General features: G+C 38.9%; 1 protein-coding gene across 11 annotated transcripts in view; it reads right to left on the bottom strand.

Annotated features, from left to right (window-relative positions):
- Positions 1–20,107, bottom strand: part of LOC124175206 — a 179,675-nt gene that overhangs the window by 27,353 nt on the left and 132,215 nt on the right. For 4 of the 11 annotated variants that reach the window (XM_046555210.1, XM_046555211.1, XM_046555214.1 and 1 more), the window contains 5 exons: positions 19,266–20,029; positions 18,807–19,145; positions 14,050–14,324; positions 13,652–13,965; positions 1,999–2,058 (listed from right to left, as the gene is read on the bottom strand). In XM_046555210.1, the coding sequence (XP_046411166.1) occupies positions 1,999–2,058; positions 13,652–13,965; positions 14,050–14,324; positions 18,807–19,145; positions 19,266–20,029 (1,752 nt within the window). Of the gene's footprint in view, positions 1–1,998; positions 2,059–9,633; positions 11,244–13,651; positions 13,966–14,049; positions 14,325–18,806; positions 19,146–19,265; positions 20,030–20,107 lie in introns of those variants that run through there. The other 7 variants (XM_046555217.1, XM_046555215.1, XM_046555218.1 and 4 more) reach the window with 5 other exon arrangements.

Genomic DNA, 20,107 nt, shown 5'->3' with positions numbered 1-20,107 from the left:
ATACCGATTCTTTGACTATAACGAGTAAATTAGGGTAACCATTACGGTTACATCACATCACGCTATTGTGCAGTCATATTTTTCTTTGTTACATTGAAACGCGAGGTGCTTGATACATGGAATTGATACCGATAAAACGATATCAGAGCGGCTGCCATAATCATCGAATTTACGTCACTGCGATACATTCGCGTGGGGGGGGGGGGGGGGGGGGGGGGGTGATAAAAAAGTGAATAATACGGCACCAATAACATTGTTGTTCACCGTTGTACATGTGTAATACTCACTGTTACGTCATTAGACCACAATTCGTATCATTTGTCTTAATTGGAGTATGTATTATAAAATAAAGAAACGCCGAATTCTTTAAATCTATCCTTTACATAACTAGAACATTAATGATTTGGTTTGCTGTCACGTAAAAAAACGTATTTTCTCTCTATTATTCTTCTTCTCTTTTAGTCAAACTGTTGCGTTTTCACAAATACTTGAACTTTCGTTGAGACTGCTTTATATGTACATATAAATTCCATCGAATAAAACATGAATAAAAATAACGAATGGTTAGAGTACTGTTATTTTCAATTAGACTTTCAATCGGCATAAGTGAGAAAATTTAGCGTAGCAGCACCTCGAATAAACATGTACCGGTATAAATAAGTGAAAAAAAAAAAACATTCATCTATGAAAAAAAAAATTTTCATAATTTTTCAATTTCGAAAGTATAATACCAAAAATTGGCCAACTTATGATAGTAGACGCGAGGTGAGAGCGCGTAAAGCGTGAAGGAACACGTTGGCGTTCCTAGTAAGAGGTCCGTTACAGAAATAACTATGTAATATTAATAGTTTAGGAATTTGAGGAGGCAACTCTGTGCAGCCGGCTTCTTACCGAGAGAGAACGAGAACGACGCCGGCGTCGCGTCGCGTCGCAACATTCGAGAGAAGTCAGAGACGACCCCGATGGGAGGATTTCAAAGATATTTTCAAACGCACCGATGCCTCGTCGTCCTCGCCTTAGATGTAAATCTAATCTCTCTAACACTTACCGAGAATATGCCATCGGATTAAGAAGAAACAACGTTTCTTTTCTTTTCTTTTTTTGTTCTATCCTTTTTTTTTCTTTGTTTTTACAAGCACCCTCGTACATCCGTACGAGAAATTATAGAGTACCTACGTGCATACGAACAATGCAGGAGTAGTACATGTCGGAAGACGAAGAAGTACGATCGATATGAATTAATCGATGCGATATGTCTACGGAGCGAGATTTGAGTGAATGAAAATTGATTGTACGCGAAAGAGAGAACCGTGAAATTATGTAGTGCCGACTAACGCCGAGAAAGATGCGTAGGCATTTAACGATCTTCCAAACGGATATAGAACGCCCCGCAAACATCGGAGAGGTTTTTAACATACTAATTTTAACTCGCGCATTTTTATTCCACGAATGACGTAACGACGTTCTTGCGAATTTTCAATTCAAAACTAAATCACGTATTCGTAACGTCAATAATGAAACAATTATTTCGCACGATTAATGAGGATCGTTAGGATGAAAATTAATCGTGTAGCACGAGAATGACACGATTTTGGTTCTTTCGTCTTCTTCAAACAACGCGTGCCATACGAATATGTCATTGACTCTTAGATCTCTGAGTGCAGGGTGTTGAGAATGTGAAAACTTTACCAAATTTCCACATCTCCGAAACATAAATAGATAGTTATATACATATATACATATAATATATTAGGTTGATTCTCGTTCTCTCTCTGGGGTGCACTGGACTAAAAATACTAATATTATCACAGGAAATTCTCAAGGCACCGCACAGTCACCTTTACACAAACACGCACACGCGCACATATACATATATATAGTGTTACGAAGTAGCGATAATAATTTCCGACGCAGTGCATAAATTCATAATGGTTTTTTTCCGTCCTGCAGTAACCGGGCGTGTCTTATCAAGTGAATCCATATTAAACTTAAACTTACCAGGATAATGTCCCGACGGTGAGATATCCTTGGCTACCTTGTTGTCCTTGCTGTTACCTCCTGTAACATCGAAGAGAAAGAAACGTCGTGTTGTTCTGTAATACTTGTTACTTTTTTCAATTTTTTTTTTCTTCCTTCCATTCAAAGAAAACTATATAAATTTTTCTTTTGTTACGTGATAGAATGTTAGCGTATGGTTGTTAGAGATAGTTGAAAACGAGCAATGCAATTTTATTATCAGACAGTATGCGAAGGAGAGAAGAACCTTGACTGAAAGACGCGATAAGAAGAAGAGAGAGAAAAAAGGAATAATATGAAAATCACTGCATTAGATGGTAATTCTGTCGCACTCTCGATAACGTTATACATATATCTACGAACTGTATACCTATATATAACCGAATGAGTAAATAATGATAAGGAGAGAATAAAATAAAATAAAAACAGACGGATAAGAAGGAGTAAAAAGATTAGACTCGGGGTCCGGCGATAAGGATCAGCTTTTCGCCCGATTAAGGTATGTGTATGAATTATATCTAATCGTCAGTTAATCGTTACTCTTCGTTATCTTCACATACAGACGTTCCGGTTTTCAAAGATTACATTTTTACGCCCGAACGTTTCATCGAGTCCAAGTATTGAACTTTGGCGAAACTCTACGACGATCTGACTCAACGATCGGGGCAATTCATATTTTGTCGCTGTTTGTTGTTTTCCGGAAGGGTTCTGCGTTAATTTTTCAACCGCGTATAGTTGTATGTACACAAAGTTACGTATGTACAAAACGTGCAACAAAACACTGGCTTGTTTTTATCATATCAGAGAGCTGCCTCAGCTAAAGCGTCTCGCGGAAGCTGGCAGCGCGTCCCCCCGACTCTGATAGCAACACCAAAGTGTAATTATTTATGAACATGTGTACGCATGACGTATGAGTGCGACGCGTGTATGACATACATGTATAACCTCAACTGATAACGGTAAGAAAGAAAACATGTAAAAATGCGTCTAAACGAGAACACGCAACAGACGATCAGGCGTCACCGCGTTACCGATTACTGTATTGAAGCGTGTGTGTGTGTATATATATATATATATACAATATATATATATATATATGTGTGTGATATATATTATAAATGTGTACACACAGGCATGTACGCATTGTGCATATTGATTTGAGGCGACGAAATTTCATTTCAATTGCAGCTTTACATACGTAGACGAAATCTAAATCAAGTATTTAAACGAGAAAAAGATAAGGATGTTCGTCATATTTATACCCGAGTCGATATTTTTGGACGTCCAATTTTAGAATGTTACGGATCTGGTATGTCGGAGAGTTTTTTGAAAATGAGATGCTGATACTTGATTCATTTATTTATTTTTATTTTCTTTTTTTTTTTCTTTTTTTGTCGTTCGCCAACTTGGCAAGCGATACTGTTGTTTAATAGGACAATGATTGGACGTAGTTTAATTCGTGTAATCTTAATTAACCGTATTATAGTTGACCAATTTGTCGCCGCTATTCGTTCTCCGCTTTTAACTTTGTTTTTTGTTTTTTTTGTCTTATTTTTTCTCCACAGATGTAACCATTTACATTTTTTTTTACCCGCCAGTAAACGAATTATTTTCCAATATACGTAAGAGCCTGACGATTTTCAGCTAGTACGAAATTATAACTCGTCCTTTTTCATCTCTTTCCGCATCTTAATTATCGTGTTACAGCTTTGAAAAATGAATCACGGCAGTTTTGAATACGCTAAGTTATCGTTATTTCCGCTCTATCGCGGGACGATGCATCAACTGAGAATAATACATGTACTAGAAACTTAGCATCCGGTGTATTCGGGGAAGTACACTTGTATAACGAAATTACAACAACAACACGACCAGTAATTGTATACGGAATGATAAGAAAAGTAGATAATTGATAAAATGTCGTTATCCAAACGTTAAAACATAAATAGAAGCAGACGATATTACACAGTCATGCGATTAACGATGACAGTTTTTCAAACATTATTTTTAATATATCGTAAGAAAAAAAATATGTGATAATTTTCGGAATTTTTTCACAATCTCATCTCGTTTGCATACCTTGGCTTATTGTTAGGTCATCGCCCGGCAGTCTGCAGTCAGTCGTTCGATTAAATGCTAATAAGCACCTTTCGATCTCACACGCTAAAACGTTGACCGTCAATTGTAAAGCCATTAATTTTCCATCGATATTACATGTATTTTCCCCGACGTGATATCGAATCGACGAAAAGTGCAATGCAGGGAACATTTGATTGATTGATGATCGGTAAAAAGGGAGAGAATTTGGCAAATTCGAAAGATATTCCATAAGTATGAAATAACGAGGAGAAAATGCATTCCGGATCGGTTCTTTCTTTCGGCGTTAAACGGTTCGTTGAAATAATTTTTCAACCTTGCGATTAACTTGTGTTCAATAATATATTCGGAGATTCATAATTCTTGATGTTCAACTAGCACGAATCATAGACTGCAACAGGTATAGAGATAAACACATACAACCGGGGTACATATATACAGGTATATACGTATATCGTACACGAATGATGGAATCGTTTCAGTTACAAATACCGGTCTACCCGATTACCTACATAACGTTTTATGGAAGTATACCGAGTAACATTCATCCGCCATAAGTATGACTATGTGTGTTCACAGTCCGTTGATCGTCGAAGAAAAAACTAAAGTCTTGATCGGTAAAACTTTTGATTCGAATATCGGATTTTGGAATTGAATGTAGAGAGCTGCTTTTACGAGTCAAGGTAAAAAAAGTATTCCAATTCGGTCGCGCTGTAATTTAAATTGTGTTTCAAGAAGACAGAAGCATATTTTAGAAAGTAAAAAATCAATCAAAAAGTAAAAATAATATACAATCGTTGTAAAATTCGAACTAGTTTATCGCTTACTGCAGATAATTACGGATAAAAGGTACGTTATATAGAAATGGAAAAACTGCGTTTTTCCTGCCTGATTTCAACGGTTAAGAAATCGAATTATTTGATTTTGAGCGTGATGGGGAAATTGAAAAAAAATTTCACACCCATTGCACAACTGCGGTAACGAAATTCGCCTAATTTGGAAGGAAATGATTGACCGAATGACTGAATCATTGTCAGTTTAAAACGGAAAGCCCCGCAGCTATATTCGAATGTCTCTGACTTGCATACCTATTTATGTGTACATACGCACACATACATATACATATATACCTGTGTGTATAGCTGCGGATATCGCGAAACCGAACCATTTCTGTCAAGTCATTAGTATAGATGTGGAAAGAGATTGTTTTAGGCCAAGGACTCTACTATAGCCGAGAATACAACACGGTAGTAAACTCTTGGCGTTACTACAATATTTCTATGACCGGTTTTTCTTTTTTCGAATTTCCAAGTGGGCAGAAATTACAATTATATCACAGTTAATACAAAAAAGGGGTATATAAATCGATGTTTGTCGTGAATCGAGAAACTATACGCGGCTCTGCCACAAAGCAGACTCTGCCGAATTATATATGTATACGTATACGTATGATACAAATATTTTTAGATTACGGTAGAAACACGGGATTTCGAAGTCGTACCATTACGTTATACTCTCGACCTCACCTCTATTCATAGATTCGACAACGAAGCTGCCCCGAAACTTCTTCCGGAGGAACTTTATTCAAATCCCTGGAGCCGTGTAAAAACGAATTTCTACATCTTGCTGCACGCTTCGTTCATCCGTTGTGTATAATAAAAACACCAACAATAATACGAGTATTTAAATGATAATGCAGCGATTTGGGGAGTTAGCGATTTAATCGACCGACGACATGCACGAATTTCCAACTTCGTGCGATACTTTCACCATTAATCGTATAGTATTGTGAATAAATATGAGATAAAAAAAAAAACACTATTTTCGATTCAACACGGTGAATTTTCTACAGACATCCTTACGGATCGTTTGAGAAATAAAAATACCCATGTTTTATTTACGTCGAGGGTTCGGCGAAACCTTAACGCCACCCAAGGGCTGCTGGGGCTCCTGTTGCCCTCGACGCAAATCAATAAGATTTAACCCGGCAGCTCAACCACCAGAGGGTGTGGTTCGCCCTTAGAATAAGGGTGCCATCAAAAAGTAGGGAAATCTTGAAATTCTCACTCCTCGAAATCGTTATAGCGTATCGCACACGTACATGTATACGTTCGATGGGTTATGCCGAAGGAAAGAAACGTGAAATCATGATTTTATCTTCCACTTAATTACCCCGTGTCAAATTATTTTCGATAAAATTCAAGTATAGAAGAATTTTGTCCCGTGTCGAAAATTATATATTTCTCTTTTTGTCTTCCTCGATTTAACTTTGATACGAGATTGCGTGCAGTTGAAAAGAAAGATTCAAAAATGCTTCACTTGTAGAAAGTGTGCTCGGAGCAAAACTCGACCTCCTTAAAACGTAGCGAAGAATTTTGTCGAAAGAATTGACCGAATTTGATTCATTCAGCTGAGTGAAATAGGAACGGCGGCAGGTGATGTGCGATAATGTGTATTTATGTACGTGTTCAAAGTGGAACAGTAAGTATCAGCGTCACTGGTTCACGGTTCGAAAGAAGGACAAGGTCGGTGAACACGTTATGCTTATAAGTATGTGTTATGTGCCAAAGTAAGCAGATCCTTTGAAGCGATGATAAATCGATCGATTTCAAGATAGAGAGTTGGAGGAATTAAAAATCTCCAAGAGTGTGCACTGCGCGCGGATTCAACGGAACTCGAAACCCCGTAATTACCATTATAATGTCGCTGATACACGAACATGTGCGTTTAACAAAAATCCGCCCATTTTGGTAGATTTTAATCGAGCGAAGACACGCAAATTTCTCATGTGAAAGTATCAGTAGTAAATGATTTTCTCAGATTTTTACTTTTCACTAACTCTTCGTCACAACTGCACTGAGAAAAATTTCATTTGCTATATACTAACTAGAAAAATTCAGTAAGACAGGTTAACGATAAAAAAAACTGTTTGAGTATTGATGGAATTACGAAAAACGAGGTACGCCTAACCATTTTGCGCTATCGTCGATCCTTATTTGGTTATTGCAACGCAAAATCAGTTTTTGTGGTTTACTCTAATTTTTTAGTTAAACAAGGCTCTAACGTCAATTTATTATTGCAAAAGCATAAAATTTTCGCAACGGTTGCAAGAAAATATAGCAACAGTGATCGTAATAAGAAAGAATAGTAACGGATACTAGACTTTCCGGTAACAGCTACGAAACTAATTTTCATTTTGTACTTAGAACAATATTTTTCAATTGTGGTAAGAAATAAAAATAGTCAAGGACTGAGCGGTAACCGGAACTAAAAATTTCCGTCAGTGTACCGTCCGTACATATTTGAATGTTTTTCAATTTTCCAAGTCATCGCCGCAGGTCGGAAACGCCCCCTTGCTTCATACACTATATATCGTTCAAAACTCTAACCGCTGTCCGTAGAATAACGGAAACTCGTTAAAAAAAAAATACGGTAAGAGATAAGTTGTCAGATAATCGTCAGTGTTTAACAGCTAACTGATTAAACGTTAGTCACGAGTCGAATCATTTCGAAACATTATTGTTTGTTCTCGACGATTCCTGGACATGGTTTCGGGACGCTAATGAATTCTACAAAAATCCTTATCTCTATTACACAGAGTTGTCCAAACTGTGAATAAATCTGTACGATTTCAGGAAGTTTGGTTCTCGTCATTTACTCCGAAGAGTACGGTGTTTCAGAAAATAATAATTTTCCAGCAGAAGCCGCACATGGTTCAGGACCGATAGTACATTCCCATTTACGCGTGATAATTTAACGTCGTCTGATCGGTCCAGACTGCGTATAACTGTAAACTTACAGACGCAAGTACGAGAGTGTGAGAATCGCGGAGACGTAAACTGGTGGTAAACGACGATTGCATCTCCTGGTCGTGTACAACACGTATACGAGGTTCTTATAACCAGCGGGCACTGGTCAGCCTTATCGAGGAGTGAACGGCTGCGGCACATATATCGCGTCATATGTAAACGTTCACCTCTCGCCGCCGACAAGAACAAACTATTTGCAATTGATGTTATTCGCATCGAGACGAGGAGGTTAACGTTATACGTATGATAAACACGTGCATCATGCGTCTGCAGGCACGCGTTATACGCGCGAACAAAGTGCAAAACGATTTGTAAAAATCATTTCAATCATTTCCCACGCCCTTATGTAAATTTGAATTTCATTGAAATTAATTCTCCGTTAGATGTACGTATACCCCCGTTGACACTGACGCGAGATTCGATTTTCGTCTCGTGCACACTGTTGAAAAAAGATTCTTATGATTGGTGAAAAAGTGTACAATTCTTCGATCACCCTCGTCGAGGTGAAAAAATTTCATATCGAACAAAGCCTTCGAAGGAAATTTTCCATGTTGAAAAAAAAACATCGATGCATTAAAGCGTTCGGCAATATGTAAAAATCAAAGTGTCGCGTTGGTTAATTGATGATTTCGATTTCGTGAAAAATGTCATATCATTTTCACGATAAAGACAAAATTGTTGATAATCTTCAAACCAGCTTGTAGCTCAGTATTTGTAAAAGCCTTCGTATTCCGGACTCTGTATGACGCGTACTTTCTACATTCACGTGCCGTATTCAATCGGTTTTCGGTAGGGTACAAAGTGCGCAGTAGCAGGACGGATACTTGAAAAGAACGATATCCAGGCTTATCCTTGCCTCTCTCCAAGAAACCTCCGGCATATAACGTACATTTCGCTTGGAAAATCCCTGCGTATCCGTAGACATACGAGCACCGAGTATTCGTCGAGAGTTGGAATCCTCGAGAAAGATTGTGAGTTTGAAATCGAGTCTCCGAATGAACGCGCAAAAGCGAGAATCGGTCAGTACGGACGGCACGGACAGCCTTGTCGCCTGCATTTCGTCGTTTTAACGTCTGCTGCATGTAAGCGTCGTACGGCGCGAACAAGGAGACATATTAATGCATGCAGGAAACGTCCGCGTGTGTCGATTGCGGGTAAAACGCGTGGACGCATGCGTGTGCGTGCATGTACGTACACGCGAGTTCCGAGAATCGATATCACGTACAACGCGGGAGAACCTAGCCCGTGACGTTGGAGACGCCGCGCCGAAGGCGTCGCGACGCCCGGAGCATCGTGAACTACGCCAAGCCGTCACCTGTTGTCGTAAAACGGATGTCCGAAGGGCAAAAAGACATGGACGAATACATGTAGATGATAAATGAATAAATGCGTTAGGGAAGGGAAGAATATCGAATATTAATTGGGACGTTAACGCTCCGAAGTTCGTTATAACGTCGTCTTTAATCGGCGCTAATAGTTGACCGAGAATGGTTTTCAGAGAAAATTAAAATGACTGTTGATAGGGAAATGACACGGTATATAGAATAAGCTTTATAGAGAGCCCGAATCTCTTTTTTGTATTTTCTACACAAGGAAAATAACAATATAGATATATTATACATCTATTATATTTAATGATATATTTGATTTGTCTGCAAACTAATTACAGTCAAGTTACAAGTATGTACAATGCTTCTAACAATACTCAAGTAACAAAAATGATTGAAATTCGAAGAAATCAATGACGTGCCTTACGAAAATAAAAAATAAAAAATATCGTTTCACATCAGTTAATCCATTGTCCGGAGGTGTTGATCGATTGCCGCGAATTAAAAAGAAATAAATGAACAAATCGAAGATTAGAAAAAGAAAGAGAAAAAAAAGAAAAACTAAAATTATGATGTGTCCGTAGGTGACCGCAAGATGGCAAGTTTCGAGAGCGAGTATTAGATATCGTTCTGACATTCTATAAATAAAGCGTTGATAAGACAAGCGCATTGTGTGGTTGAAAAATATTGTTCGTACGAACAATTATGTATATCATAAGACAATACGATACGATACATAGTGCAGCGGCGAACGGTATAAATCTACATATCGATAGTACAAAAGAGACACAGAGAATCCTCCGTCTATTCTTCGCGACGTAAATTTTATTGCTACTAATCCGTAGGGACTCGTCTTTCGGCGATTTTTGTTCACGAACAAAAATACCCCTTACGTTACACATTCGTATACGATTCGTTAGGTTTGTCGATCAAACGAGCCAAGAATCTAACGAATTCAAAAAATCTTCAAATCAAAATGGAAGCAGAAAAACCCACAATATACATTTCTATAAATTGTTGTCAAACTTTACTTTTTTTTTCTCGTGATTATACACGTAGCCACAGTTATATTGGGGGAAAAAATAATGGAAATAACAAATCAAATACAAAGATAAAAAAGCACGATGCGTATTGCTTCGAACTAGGTTCAAAAACCTTGATTTGCACATGAGTACATACGACATAGGTATATTCATACACACAATCTAACGTAAGATGTTGTCAATATTTCTAAAGTCGTTTCAAAACACAGGTTCGTGTGGTGTTGTTTTTTCTACTTTTTCTTTTTTTGTGCTTCTACTTCGTAGCTTTTTTTTTTCCATCCGACGACCAACAAATATACCGGTATTTCAACTTGAGTGCCGCTATTCGCCGAAGTCGTCGTCAAGTCGGTACTTGCGCAAAGTATAATACGCATACACACGGGGAGTAAGTACCTTGGCATGCAAGAGTAACGGAGGTACCATTAAAATACAATATACCATACCAATACCAATTCTCGTCGACGAGAAAAGGACAGTTATTTACACAGCGTATGGCTTGTGTTCAATGGATACCTCAGGAACCATAAAACCGTTGTAGATACTTTTAAACGTACAACGATAAAAAACATTCCGAGCATTTTTCTACCGCGGCAGGCTCTCGTCAGGATGTGTTAACTTCCACCCGTTCCACGGGACCACGCGTTTTTCTCTCCTTTTCTGTTTTTTATCCGTTTTTATTTATTTATTTTTTTTTACTTCTCTACGACGACGCGTCAAGTACTTATTTTTCTCGTCTACTCTCTCGCGTTTTCTTCCTTTTCGTTTGCTTCGAGATAAAATTAATTCCATCGCACGGCGAGAGACCCTCGGCAGCAGCATACTGCGAAAGAGTCCTTGTCCGCTGTCGCTGTTTCAAGGTCGCTCACGGTCAGCGGAGGTTAGTTCAACAAACGATCGTCTAGATGTCGCCACCCGACGGTGGTGATAATTTCACACTGACGTCACGATAACTGCATACAAGTTAGACATTCCTAGTATAGGAATTATGCGTCATGCGGGGGATTAGATGACAAAAGTCGAAGCGACGTGTTAAGCGTTGTAAAGGGTGATAACCTAAATCTAATTAGCAACGATTAATGAATAGTGAAAAAGGTAAGAAGGACGTGTGGGTAGATCGTTGAAATACCGACTGAAAACTTGTAGCCCAGAGTAGTTTCAGGTAGATTCGTAGTACGGTGATAAGTCGGAGCATTGAGTTCATTCTACGAGCTACTGTCGATAAAAAAGATTGTTACATCATTCTTGTATACATCTATTGTTGATAATTGAAAAGAAAAAAACACATGCGGCAAGTAAGGAATTATTATCGTCATTACCTCACAAGATTTAAATATAATTCGAAAGGCCTTCTTCCGCTGTGAATCTCTTTTCAAGAAAAATAACCATCAAGTTATTAATCTTCACTCACTTTTTCCAAAAATTTTACTTTTAGCATGCAAAGTCCCGAGACCGAGCGAAATTTCCTTTCATTGTAAATACAGAAAGAAAAAGGAGGGGAAACTTACTGAATAATCAGAGGTCATGATAACTAGAAAACTTAGTAGAGGTGAAAGTGCCAGAAATTTTATAGGATAGAAAGTTGCAAAAAATAATGTAGAAATGCTGTAGCGTCGTAAGTAGTCCCGAACTCATAATCGGTGTATTAAAGCTTCATGCAGTAAATTTGTGAGTAACTGGTCCGATTACTGATACAAAACCTTGTTTCAAATTGAAAGTGAGGAGAGGCCTGTCATAGATGTTGTTAGCTCATTATCATGGGAGGCGAAAGTTCTTATTTGTTTACTGATAGTTAAATGAATGAAGAATTAGTACAGTTATGTATACTATGCATATGCCTACATATCCGTATACGTAAAGTAAGATTATGCCACGAAAGGTCACATAGGAGATAGCGAGATAGACTTATTTGTTTTTACTCATTGTCAAGAATTTACATTACGATTTGAAAATGGTCGGAAAGAGAAAAAAAAGCACACGCACATACACGCAAAGAAACAATTTATAGTTGCAATCGATATGTGACGGCTGGAATTTCGTCAGGGTCAATGTATTTCGCGGAATTGAATGTTCATATGCAAAATATGAAGTAAAGAGGAAAGCGCTGATTGAAAAAATTTTAATGTTTCGAGATATTACAGAATTACTTTTGTTTCGTTAGTAAGAATCCCATACGAAATACCCAATGATTACCTATTAAAAAAGAAGTGTTGGTAAGTTTTTTTCTTCATACTCGTATTTCTGAGCTTGTGAACGTTGTACAATTTCCAAATGAATTCAGGTCCCGAACTGACTCTGGTGTCGTAAGAAATGATTGTATGACATTCAAGTATCTCGCTTACGGTTCAGTATTGCGAAATATCGATTAGCGGAAAACTGATACATTTCACCCTGTACGAATTTCCTCAACGTCGTGATACAAGAATTGAACGAACGAATAAACGAACGAACGAACGAGGCACTCAATAATAGCGTAGACGTGTAAATAATTTCTTCGCTTTTCCTGTATCGGGAAAGAGTTCAAAAATTTATTCTAACCCATATATCGAGAAAAAGTTTCTGATTTTCTTTGTTCAGTTCTTTTTCTTTTTCATTTTTTGCTTCTTTTTTCTTCTTGTGACGGAAAATGGATACGCTGATTCAGACTGAGAATTTACAATAGTTTAGGAATAACTGTAGTCTTAAAATTCGTCGGAATACAGTGGTATTTGACTAAAATATTAAATCAAGGAGAAAGCCTTGATAAATCCAGAACAATACTAGAAATCTCTGAGGATTGGTAGTAAAATCCTCGAAAATTGAAGTTTTAATATCAATACTTGTAAAATTCTGAAGAATTCAATCAACCGTCGACGCGATTCGTAGATCAAAAAAGATCAGACGTAATTCTGTAAACTTGAATAAAGTTTCATGTAAATTAAGGGAATTCGAAGTTAAACAAATCCTGTGATTTTATTGAGACAGGAAAAGGTTCACGAACTCACGGTGAGTTTTTTTCAACGAAAACATATCAGCGATATTGAATTTTTGAAATGCTCACCGACGAGAAGTTGGAAATTTCAGAAACTGTGGTTCAATGTGGCGGGTGTAAAATGATCGCCATGTAAAAGCATAGCTCTCCGATGTTTGAACAATTTCCGGATAAAGCGATACAAGCGAGAACAAGTCGTAACGTCTAAAATAATATTGAGTATCAGATAGTAGACACGAGTCGCGAAGTTCAAATATTACTTTATACTTTTCGACTCCCGTTGAATATTTGCAACGTATACAAGTATAAAAAGAAATCGATATGATGTTCGTAAATCTTCTTTGTTTCTTTCCGTATAACTTTGAAGAGCGCACAAATATCGGCGCTTACCTTTCTTGATGAGCAAGCTAGTGACCCTCCGTAAAGCTTCGCGGGTGCTGGAGGCAGAGCTGTGCTTACTTTGGCCGAAGTATTTATTTGGCGTAATGTTCGTCGGCAGAGTAAGAGGCTTCCTCTGCTGTTCTCCACCACCCGGCAAACGAGCGTCGTAGAGGTTGTTCAGCCTTTCGAGATGCTCGATGGACGCGGGTCGCGGCTGATTTCCCTTCCTCGTAGGATACCAACCTCTGTTCGGTCCTCCGGCCAGTCTCAGCAGCTCCGTACCGATTATGGCCTGTTCGAGGCCAACGTTGTTTCTCCTGTACCTTAGAATCGAATTCCCCAATGAAATTTAGCTCACCTCTGCGTCGTAAATATAGTCAAAATCTTCGAATTTTTCCGCATCTCACCCAGTAGTCGCGGTCGTTGGGGCGTACCATCCGGGCTGACGACGCGTTTGTTGCCCAGGGTTTCCGGCGTGCTGCGGAGTCCGAGGAATGTCGCTGCCTCTGGCGAAAACCGGAGTTTCCGGGAGGGAGCACGACGTCTGCATACCGGAAACCGTCGTTCCGGCACTCGGGGAAGGACAAGACGGTTCCGCGGACGGTGAATGCCACTTTGCAAAGGGTCTCCGCCTCGACGGACCCGGCAAATCGGTGGGCAGAGTTCTCCGCTCCACAGGAACCTTCGTAAAGAAAGAGAGAAAAGGACGGAAATTAGTGAAGAAAATATCGAGCAAGTCATCTTTCGTATCTTCGTTGCGCTTATTTTCTTCCGTTCGCAAGATAAATTCGATCGAACCGGCAAGAAAGAATAAGTCTCAATCATACTGATAATAGTTAATACTGATTTACTTAAATTACTCACACCAGTATAATCTCGGTAATTACGTCGACGAGATAATTATTAAGTTAGAATAATGAAAACAGACTTGAAGATTCTTATTCGATGAGTACAACAATTACTCCAAAATTTCGAATTTTCCAACAAATCTCAACGAATAAATTTTTGAATGATGGTAATAATAATAATATAGTCACGAGATCAATTCGAAGGTAAAAAAGTAGAGAAATCCACAAGTTATCTTTTGGACGGAGAAAAAGGTGTACTCGATTCGAGTCGATTTTCCAAGTGAAATAACTCGGTGGAAATGCACAGCGGTGCGGCTTCAACTATCGACAAACTCTGGCTAGAGGTTCTGAGCCACGAAGCCGGTTTAATGTAAGCCCTGCAGTATAGTGGCTGATACAACCTCTTTCTGTAAATCTGCGACAGTTTAAACTATCAGTTTTTAACACGAGATTTTCCTCTCTTCAGTTTATTCATTCGTCCGCATCATTTCGCATAATGTACAGTATATTTGTATATCTTTATTCACGTGCCTACATTACTCGCTATTCGCGGCAAGGCAATCCCCACCTTTATGTTGCCATTAAAGTTAGAAAAATAGAACCATACTTTACGCGGATAAGCCAGGAAAATCCTCCACAGATGACAGTATTACAGCTATAGATGCCCGGACGTATCATTGCTCTTCCTCTTCATACGCGGGATGCAGGAATGCATTTCTACCGTATACACTGCACGTTGCGCGTATGGTCAATGGGCTATTCAATGTGTGTAATACGTATATGTATATATTACGTACATATACGTATATCAGTTTCATTTTGGCAAAGTTTTCCCCAGCTCGGACGGCTTTCCGTTTCTGTGTACAAGTATGGCTGTGCGTATAGCTCGTTCGCTCGCTCGGTTGGTTTAACATCAAGTTAGTACGAATTTGGTACGGGAAAAGCTTCGCCGCGCCTTGACGTAAGCGTAACTTCCATTATTGGATTAAAAATGTTAACCGAGCTCTTTGCAATATCCGATATTGCGAATGAAATAGGTGCAGCACTACCATCGCCGTCGGTAGTCGGTACGTGCATCAATATCGATTATGTATGGTTATAATGGATGGTGATGTATTATTTGCACGAGTGCGTGAGTGTGTGTCGAGGTGCAGAGGTCGAGTATAGTCAACCTATTTTTTCCATCGTTTTTCAATATTCTTTCCATTTCAATTGAACTACCATGTGCAGAGCTTTTATCCTTTTTTTCCCTCCCGTTTCCTCGATGCTTCACGTTTCACTGAAATCAACAGATGTTATTTCTGTGCGTATGATATCTCTCTTTGAGAAAGAGATACAGTATACGAATTCTATATGTTGAAACGCGCTCTTACGCGTGAATTTGTTTTCTTTTTCTTTTTTGCACACTCGTAAATTATCATATGAAACGGCTTAATCGGGCGGTAAATCGTAACAGACCAACAAAATTCTCACGGAGGTTTTATTCTTACTTGACGAATTTTCAGAAGTAGGAAAAATCCGCATTTCCATAGCAAGGTATCGTATAATAAGTACGCCAAATTTTGAAATCGATTTAACTCCAACCAAGAGAACATTTTTCTGTTTCCTTTTTCTTAAATGTTTTCCGTGTGTAATGAACGATACAATATTAGACTTCTACATGTAGCTAATAATCGTATTTTCAACAACACATATGTCGAAACTGAGTCAATATTACTTTCACATCTTCTAACTAATCTGCAACGCGATATCTAAATATAAATTTATACCCTTATACCCTTGAATAAACTACAAGGTGAATATCGCAAGTCAAATATCACTGGCAATTTTTCCAGACATCGAAAGAGAAAATGTAACTCCGTTTCCCGTTACATAAGTTTTTTCTAAGGTAAACGTTTTGGACGCTCATAAAAGTGAAAAATATAATCTTGAACGGGTAAAAAGAAATGAAAAAGAAAGAAACAATGTGCGCCGAAATAATAAAAACTTACTGTAGAACGGTTAAACTTTTCAATATAACCAATCACTCGATTTGGTATTCGTCGCAGTATGGATAATCAATGAACAACTTATAGAACGATTTTATTCTTTGTTCCAATTTGCTCTCCCGAAATCTCCTACGTTTCATTTCATCGGATATATTAGTTATAATAATAATAATAACAATAATAATTTACTACAAATGAAACGAGCCATTTTAACGAACTTACGAAAGCTTTTATACCTTTCAATGCATACTATACAAAAGGGTAGACAAGGATAAAAGTTTAGCAAAAAGGTAAAGTGGAATAGGTATAACGAGAATTGTGTAATAAAAGTTTATCTTTGTTAATTTGATTCGAAGGTACGTACGAGTACGACGATCTCTTTACGTACATACCTATATATGTACAGAGAGAGAGAGAGAGAGATATTTAATCTATTTAATTTTCTTTCGGCGCAATCTATATCTACTTATATATCTCACCCGTACACGTATAAAATCCGCTCAAGTTTACCCCCACGATAAACGATATGAATTTGATAGATTACTCAATAATTCCATCAATCTATAAAACAAACTTCAAGAGATATTTAATCGAGTTTCCCAAATCTCGGGATTAAACTTGTACCTCGAGTTCCTGAACAGTTGTAACGTTATACCCCCAAGAAGTCGGGGTTTTTTTCTTTTTTTATTCTTTTCATTGGAAAATTTTTATTCGACGAATCAATAAAATGCTTCAATATAAACGTAAAAACTCTGAAGATTACTCTCGGAGACATTTATACTGCACTCTTATATCTCTTTATACGCGAAAAATGAAGACAACAGGCGCGTCAAAACAGCAGCAGCAGCAGCAGCAGCAACGACGACGACGCGATGGTGAAACATGGATAAGTATTACATGCGTGTAGAGGGTGTATCGTAGAGGTACGATGCTAATTCATAATTTAGAAGATAGGGTGGCGTGTAGACGCAGGGCGATGTTTTATTTATCGTTACAGCCAAGCACACTCGTATCCCCCGCCCCCCTGTTTTTATCCCTCCCGAGACAATCAAGCACGCGAGCCTTCGATGCGATTTCATGTTATAACGGTAATGTTCATGAATGCATTTCCCTACCGGCTAACTTGTTTTCGGGATCCCGAACAATCAAAATGCGGGTTAAATTCTATACGAATTGTGTGACGATGCATCCTACTCTCTCACGTCAGATGCATAGCCGGTCATTGTCACGTAACTCGTATAGAATCGAACTCGCGTTTTGTTTCGTACCTAAAACAAGTTAGTCAGAAGGGGAGTGCATTAGTGAACAATACCGTACATAAATAGGTATATAAATCCGATCTAATACGACACGGGAATTTCCTGACGTCTTTCCAGGACATTTGTAGTTTATTTTTATTCTGATTTTTTCTTCATGTTAGAAAAATTAGAATGATAAGAAAAAGAAAAAGAAAATTAGATTTCCGAATGGGTCGATATATGCGACATCTTTTACATGTGTTTTATTCAGTTGTGGACGTTTCCCTTGAGCCAGCACATACATACATATATCTCTCTTCCCCTTTCTTTTTCCCAGTGTCCTACTTTGAACGTCCCTTTTCCTTCCGACTTCTGATTTAGACTCCTGCACCGAATCTCTTTTTTTGTATTCTTCTCTTTTTTTATTCCCTTTCCCAAGTATACACGTATATTCTCGGGCGTGTAAAAGTGGATCGGGGAATTGGAGAGACGGCCGTTTTGTTGCTGTATCTAGATGGCAGATACCGAGAGAAGGATCCTTCGTCGTATATACGGTACTGGAAGACTATACCCGCCGTCACACATCCAAGGGGGACGAAAAATAAATTGCCGAGGAATGATTTCTGCCTTGGTATCTATACATACACACGTACGTACGTAGGTATGTACACAACTGTGCGTACACATAAATTTATTTATTTTTCAAAACAAATCTCACTCGGCGTCGTCTTTAATTCTCGGTATTTTTGTTCTCTTTCCATTCCCGTACAACGTACGATAAATCGGAATTTCAATTTCATCATAAATAACTATGACGGTGTAATAAATTTTACGAAAATTTGCGACATCTGTCACGTTTATTAGTTTCAATATTACCCACGCTGAAGAATATGATTGGTATTACAAAAAATTAATACTTTTGATAGATTTGGCGAAGAAAATCAATCGGTGTATAAATTTTCGAAAAACTATGTCGGATTTGGTATTCGGTTTATAACTACGATCTCCCGCGAACTTTCAGACCTTGTATAATCGATCCGCGTGAATTTTTCACGACCGTAATAATCGCCGCGTTGAAATCGGGACTCACCTCTCTCCTCGATCCGCTACCGGCGGCAGTGCGTCTTCCTCTGGAGAATCCGGCGTCCATTGACCTGGTATTAAGGGACGAGACGTGGCCATCCTTAGCATCGATTGCGGCGCGATGAGGAGGAACTCTGGGTCGATAGTCGACCGTTTTGGTACCGTGGCTCTTGGCCTTGTTGATGTTGTTGTTGCTGCTGTTGCTGCTGCTACCGTTTCCGAGAGTTTTGCTGGACTTGGTTGTCACCGAGACGCCGACACCGACACCCACGTCGGAGCTCTCCTCGTCGGCTTCCTCGACCGGAGACGGAGGAAGCGGCGGAAATTCGAGAACTTCGACGCTGACCTGCGTGTCGAGGAAGAATTGATATGCGACATACGGGCGAGGAGGACGAAGGTTTAGGTGCTTCGAGGGTGAAAAAATAATAATAATAAATATAAGTAACGAGTTGTAATAAAATCTTACCTGAAATTCAGGATTCTTGGAATCCTCGAGTATGGCGTCTATCACGTTCTCGATTTGTTTCTGATCGTTACCATTCTGCCTGATCCGTCTTCCGGCACTGTAAACATCGCTGCCATTTGTTTTTCGACGATCGAACTCCGCAGCTTCCGACGAGCTAGTCTTCGACGTCTCGGAATCGGAACTATTCTGTTTCCTCGGTCTATTATCGAAGGGATTGTCGATGACTTTCTTATCATCGTTACTACTCTCGTAGCTGTTACGCTTCGAATTAGATTTAGTGTCTGAAGAAGCGGCGGCGTTTCTTCGCCTCTTTTCATACGACTCGCTGTTCCTAACATTTTCAATTTCCTTTATAGCATCGCTAACTTTTTCCAACTGTCTTCTATTCTCGTTCAGCGCCTTCTTCACTATCTGATCCTCAATAAGTAGATTCACCGGTATTTTCGCGTCCATACTTTTCGACATCGATATCGCGGATGCCGGACCGTTGCACCGTTGATCTGTTTCCAACGCGTCCAGGGTAACCAGAACGGGTCTGATTTCACCACCGAAATTACCGACGCCCAACGATTTCTTCTTAATCTCCGATTTATCCTTGTCCGATATATCGGACGACGTCTCCTCCTCCTCTACGGTCATTTCCAATTGTGCCCGACTTCCCGACTCGTTATTTATCACCGGCAATGAGACGACCCTAACTAATTCCGGGGGTAACGGTGGTGTGAAATCCGGCGGCGGTTCGTCCAGTCCTTCCAGTCTTCCTTCTATGAATAATGAAACAACAATGAACGTTAATAAAAAGGAGAAAAAGGGGCAAACAATGATCACGATGATAAAAATGC

Source organism: Neodiprion fabricii, chromosome 2 (genome assembly GCF_021155785.1).
Source record: "Neodiprion fabricii isolate iyNeoFabr1 chromosome 2, iyNeoFabr1.1, whole genome shotgun sequence".
NCBI lineage: Eukaryota > Metazoa > Arthropoda > Insecta > Hymenoptera > Diprionidae > Neodiprion > Neodiprion fabricii.
This window is presented reverse-complemented; position numbering and strand designations above follow the sequence as displayed.